Below are 6240 nucleotides of genomic sequence, written 5' to 3' on the forward strand. Positions count from 1 at the left end.
GCTGCCACTTAGTGGGCCTAACACAGTCACCATGTCAACACTTGCCAACAATTGGAAGCTTCCACAGTGCCCTCCAAAATAGGATAGATGTCACATGCCAGAAAACTCCAAGTATGGGAGAAATGTCTCAGAAACTGGCCGTTCTTGGGTTTAATGAAGATCGATTTGTGTCACGGACAGATGGAGCGATTGGGTTGCTCTGATGATGAATGAGGATTACACACACATGAATGTTATCGCGCATCAACCCAAGAGGAAGGAATGTCTGTATGAGAGTCAAGTGTCAAACTCTTACAAATGAGCTGGGAACCCGGCACCCTTCCTTAAGGAAATGAATGAACTCAAGCTTCTGTGGTTCGTTAGCAAAAAAAAAAAATTAAAATCACCCAATAAACGGTCACAATCTGTTTCAGTGAACACAATTTATATACATCATCTCCCCAAGGTGAGGAAAAGAAATATTAACAGTTAGGACAAAACCTTAAGGAGGTCAGGGTCTGTGTGGTATTCCAGGGACGCTTTAATGTTTCTTTGCATAGATTCTACTCAAATTTAGAAACCTTTTACTGATAAATTTGCATCTTTGGTATTTCAACCATTGAATTATGACTATGAGAGGCACAACTTATGATTAGTAAAGCAGCTCACGGATGTCTGCATTTAGCACTTCTCTACCTGTGTTTTTCTCTTTCCTTGACTCTTTACAAGAAAAAACACTTACCATAAACTGATAAATGCTTCCATCAAAAGGCCAAAATGAATGGCACATTTATGGATCAAAATACTGTCAGGACAATCGAACAACACGGATATCCCGAAAATCATGGAACTGGTGGCGGTTTCATTTAATTTTCCTAAATGCCAAACACGTGTCCATAACAAAAAAATGAATACGTCCAATTTTCAGTCACACACATCTCTGTCTCAGTAAAGAGCAGTTGTGGCATTCGTTTCATGTCCATTTCCATTCTCTGCATTTGAACGCACTATTAAACCAGAGCCTTTCAGCTGCCGAGCGAGCTGCGCATTGTCCATAGCTCCCACTGTGACGAAGATCATCATTTCAACAGTGAACCGTCTGAGCGTACAAGTCCTGGTACAAATACTCCCCTTCCAAAACTGCTGGGACACTGTGTAATAAGTGAATAAAAAGAGAAAGCAACGATCAGCAGATCATTTAAAGCCTACATTCCATTGGAACTAATACTTGGGATAGATACACAGAAATTTAGATCTAAAGTAAAAAAAAAGTGCCGTTTCATGTTCAATGTGATGGCAGAAAAACACTTTAAAGGAGTTTAAACAAAGACAACGAAATACTAGAAATACTGTGTAATGCTTAAAAAGCACCTGATGAAAGATCTCAGTCATTCAGATAAAACGGCAACAGGTCAGTAGCATGACTGGGTGTGCAAATATACACCCATTACAAAGGGAAATCACAGAGGCTGAATGTTTCGGAAGATGTGGAGGGGTTCAGTACTCTGACATACTGTAAAGGAATTTGGGGATTTTGTCATGTTTGGTACATAGAATTAATTTAAGATTCTGAGAAATCGAATGCAAGGCACAGGTTTAACAACTGGGCGGCTGTAGTCCTCAGATCCTCAGGTAACGATGCACCATGGACAGACTTTTGAAAAAAACCTCCCCAGGAAACACGGTTCCAGTTTAAAGTTGCAATGCAAGGATTCCAAAGAAACTTTAACAGCTACTTTATTATGGACCGAGTGGAAAACTGGAAGGAAAAAAAAAAAAGTGAACCATAGTGGATTAGTGGACATCTGCTGAGGTATCATAAGTGCCACCAGGTTAATGAACACGTTTTAGAGCAGCGTATGCTGCTCTCAGAGAAAACCTTGCATAATTTCAAGTGGACATTTGGCGCATTACGAAATTCAGATGAAATACAAGAACAATAAGACCTTGACAGGTCAGTTTAGTGGGTGGGACACTCGTCTCCCTTAAGGAACAAGTGGAATTTGAGGGTTAGGGTTCAATTTGGATAAACAGTGCTTGTCACTTACTTACTGATCTTGTTTACCTGTATATCTTCCATTTTGGTTGACAAACTGTGTAGGTTTTTTTTCTTTTTCTTTATTTAACAAAAGAGCAGGTAAGATCTTCTGCTTTAAAACTACAACTGATCACATCAGTTCTCAAACTCTCACAGTGTTGTTAAAAGAAGAGGTGACGCAATACAGTAGCAAAACTGGCACTTACCCAACTTCCTTTTTTTTTTAAACGTCGATGGCATCAAATTCAACACGAGCATGCATTTAATAAAAATAAATAAATCATATTTATACTTAAATATAGCGTTTAAATTTTTTGCCAATCATTGCATTCTGTTGTACTTACGTTAGACACAGCGTCCCAACATTTATGGAAACAAAGTTTGCAATACAGGGAGATACTGAAGGTAGGATCTCATACATGTAAAATCAGCTTCTTAAATACTGAGTGATACCTTACATCCATCCTTAATAGGTCAATACTTAAAAACAAGGCAAAGTTTTGTGAATAAAAGGGGCATTCTCCATCATTCTTCCCATGTTCAAAACAGACATTTGGCACAGGAACGGATACTGAAAGCAGCATGTATATATATTCATGTCAGAATACAGTGTGTGTCAGAAACAAAACCCTGAAATAATTCATACTGATGTGTTTCAACCTCTCCTGTGTTACTGGACAAAGCAGTGTCTGAGCTCTGTTCGAGTCACTGTAGAAAACTCTTCTGTCCACTTCAGCGTCATCTGGCCCTGGACCGCTTGACAACGATCGTCCCAGCAACCATATCGTACACAGTCCTGTTGTGCTGGAAGAAGAGAAGTGTGATGAAGGCCGGGAAAAAGAAGGCGATCGAGAAGTTCTTGTTCAAGGCTCGGACTGTTGATCTGGAAGGAAGGACAGACACGGCAGTTCCGATTACACGGTGAAAGGCTGTGTTGCAAACACTTCAGAAAGATAATCTCCTGCCACTCACGCTGACAGAGAGACGTTAGTTGCTGGCACCACGAGTATCCTGTTGGGCTGAACCAGAACTGATGAGTCACATGTAACAACTCTGAGTCCAATGAGAAACTTCCCTGGAGTGGCTCCTCCTGCTCCCCAAATGCACACAATCTGAGTGGGAAGGTGTTGCAGACTTTATTTAACATCGTGAAAACTTGACACATTAGACTCAGAGGATTTCGCATTCTAGACTCTTGACAACTACCACAACAAACTTTTACGCCAGCCCTCACCTCATAAAAACACACTAATATCCGGTACACAAGGGCAACCAGCATCATTTTCTGTAGCTCCTCCATCGACGTATCTTCATCGATTTCTTCCACTATAAAATGCATGGCGAACTTGGAAACGTCTCTGAAAAGAAAAAGATAAAGATTGAAAGGAAGTTGCTTTTTTTAAAGGGATAAAAACACACTTTCACCTCACCATCAGCCAAGTAAACTAAATAAACTCACTTGATACCACTGAGATGCATAATACTGACAATAATGGTCGCTTTGATGAAAAACAAGATGAAAAAATCCACCATCTCAGCCATCAGTCGTTGGAGAGGTGAGGGAATGCTGTACTCCCGACCTGGCGAAAAAGAGCACAAAGACAGAGTTCAAGTCCAGCCTTAAATGGACAAAAGCGTTCCTGCTTCTCATGGGAAGCTTTGCACAAAGTCTTTGAAACATGGCTGCGGAGACATGACATGCCCCAGTTAGCGACAAGAGCGTCTCCTGTAATGTGTGACGAGGCCTGTTTGCAGCAGGAGTAACAGTAAGAGACCCAGTCCCTGTGATTATCCCACTTTCTTTAACACTTCATTTTGGGGAGAGTTAAGAAAAAGCTACTCCAAAGTACTTTAATCTGATGACACATTCTCATAGCTGTTGGCATGAAAAAAAAAGGTCATCCTACAATGTTAAGCTAATACAGAGAGGATTGTACATCTTTAGATCCGTGATAGCGAAAGCTTCAGTGAGTAGGTTTATCTTTTAGGGCACAAAGACCTCTTCAGACTATAATTTGTATGCACCTTTTGTAGTGAATGACCAGTGTTGTCCTGCTCCATGACCATTCGGGACTAAAGTGTCACTAAGCAAAGCACGGAGCCCCTAACACTGTCCCAGGTGTTGCACCTGAAAGCTGCCCACTTCTCTGGATATGTTCATGGCCTCAGTTTTTTTTTTTGTTTGTTTTTAATAAGTCGTTGCCGCTAATCTGTGTTGGGTTGAATTGAAAGGTATGAGTAAAAAGCATGCAAGCAAAGGAAGGATTCTTCTCGCAGAGAATTCAAATCTTCTCGGGGTAACAAAGTCCAATGAGTCTGTTTCTATTGATTAAAAAAAAGGTTTGGCCCATACTATAAAACAGGCGAAGACTGGAATACAAATTTATGTTTTATGTACAGATTTATATGGAAGGAAAGCGTCTGCATGCTTTTTAGATGTACACTAATACTTTGACAACCAGGACACTGTCAAGCAGTCAACACAAACCATCGGCTTTACCTGGTCTCTGGGCATTTCCATTCCTTTGAGGCGGCTGAGCGGCCACTGCAGCTCCGGCGACGGCTTCTCCTCCACGGCTGCTCGGGGAGGTGACCGCAGCTGAGTAAGGCGACAGTGGGAGACCAAACGGACTGTTATACCCGTTCTGGAAGTTGAAATCAACAGTCGTCCCGCCGGGTGGCTGTAAATAATAAGGACAGGACATGGCTGACGCTGCCAGCCAGCTTTGCCAGTTCACATATCCAGTGTAGTACTGCCACATCCATGACTGCAGCTTCTCGCAGTATTCCGCTGTGGAACGGTTTTCAGCGGGGTGTTTCTTGCCTTCCGTACTGCTCTTGTTGTCTCTTCTATGGGTAACACTGTCGAGCAGTGGCTTAACTTGTTTATCAAAACGTTTATTCTTTCCCTTATCGACTTCCATTACTGTATTTTCTTTGTCAGCCATGTTTCAAGGCGCTGTGCTACGTGCGGACGTAACTAGGGGTCAATTCATGTGGGGGGAAACAAAACAGCAGCAGAAGTCAGCTCTGTTTGCATAGAATTGTTCACTATAAATGTATTTTTAAACAATTTTGTATTAATATTAACAATAATTCAAACAAACATACTCTCACAAAACTACTGCCTCTTTCACAGCAGAATGTGACCCCCCCTCTTATTGCGACACAGTGGTATCGTCCAAATATTGCCTGCTGTTACAACAATCAGCCACTAGGGTTCAGCATTTCTACAACACAGAAACTGCAGCGATATTACGTCACTTGAGGTGTTCAAGTTCACATTATGTAATAGTTCAAATCTTAAAGTAATGCAGCAACGGATTTCATATTGTTACTTCTGGATTTGTTTGAATAAACGGATCTAAATTTGTAATTAATAACTTATTTAGGGATTAGTGTATTAGTAGAGGATTACTGTAGCCTAATCTAATATCTTTATTTCTGTAAAAATGTGCTGGTTGAAGCTTCACATTGCCAGATCCTGGTTACATTGAAGCAGTTTGAGACTTTGAGATTCTTCTTAGATTTTAAACAATTTATCATAATTTAACATGTATAATGGTATATATACAATGACTAATCCATTTTAAGTAAGGTTTACCACTCATTTTGAGCAGCTGCCATTTGGTTGCAGGTTCCGCTTTCCGGCTTGTAAGACCCAGAGACGGAGAGCGACCTTTTTTTCCCATTTCCATTCTCCTCCTGAATTCAAAGGGGTCACAATAATTTAAGATGTGCAATATTACAATAATCTGCAATAATACCATTTAGCTGCTCATTGCTGCTCATTCTTCTGTAACATATTTGTAACATATTGCTTGCTTTATTCGATCTATAATCTATTATCATTATTTATTGCTGTATCTGCTATTTTACTTTTTATTTTTATCTGCTACTAACATTTTTATATGTATCATATTGAGTACCATGCACCTTGACTCTGTCTTATTACCTCCACAGCAACCACTAATACCCTTACTGGCAGCAGGCCTGCCAATGCACACAATCAGTTGCTTTGCCCCACCCACCTTATGTATTTTTGTCATTTTTATATATATATATATATATATATATATATATATATATATATATATATATATATATATATATTATTTTAATTTGATTTTTTCTCTTGCTCTTTAAATGTATGTGTCGCTCTTTGCTCTCCTAATTTCCCCTCAGGGATAAATAAGAAAAATTCTGAATCTATACTTGTTACA

At 39.9% G+C, this 6240-nt stretch overlaps 1 protein-coding gene across 1 annotated transcript; it reads right to left on the reverse strand.

Annotated features, from left to right (window-relative positions):
- Positions 1-1699: 1699 nt before the first annotated feature.
- Positions 1700-4973, reverse strand: LOC140316508 (protein FAM8A1-like). Its single transcript, XM_072394361.1, has 5 exons — positions 4518-4973; positions 3477-3597; positions 3252-3375; positions 2990-3129; positions 1700-2900 (listed from the first exon to the last, which is right to left on the reverse strand). Exons 1-5 carry the CDS (start codon positions 4963-4965, stop codon positions 2756-2758), a joined length of 978 nt encoding a protein of 325 aa, XP_072250462.1. The 5' UTR covers positions 4966-4973; the 3' UTR covers positions 1700-2755.
- Positions 4974-6240: the final 1267 nt, after the last annotated feature.

Source organism: Leuresthes tenuis, unplaced genomic scaffold (assembly GCF_036924035.1).
Source record: "Leuresthes tenuis unplaced genomic scaffold, fLeuTen1.0.hap1 SCAF_10, whole genome shotgun sequence".
Lineage (NCBI taxonomy): Eukaryota > Metazoa > Chordata > Actinopteri > Atheriniformes > Atherinopsidae > Leuresthes > Leuresthes tenuis.

Bases quoted from the DNA above. Each gene is read 5' to 3' on its own strand.
- LOC140316508 (XM_072394361.1), bottom strand. From the start codon at position 4,965: ATGGCTGACAAAGAAAATACAGTAATGGAAGTCGATAAGGGAAAGAAT. The intron at 3,376-3,476 runs GTGAGTTTATTT...TTTTCTTTTCAG, and splicing joins ATGCATCTCAGTGGTATCAA to AGACGTTTCCAAGTTCGCCA. The intron at 2,901-2,989 runs GTGAGTGGCAGG...CCTTCCTTCCAG, and splicing joins ACTAACGTCTCTCTGTCAGC to ATCAACAGTCCGAGCCTTGA.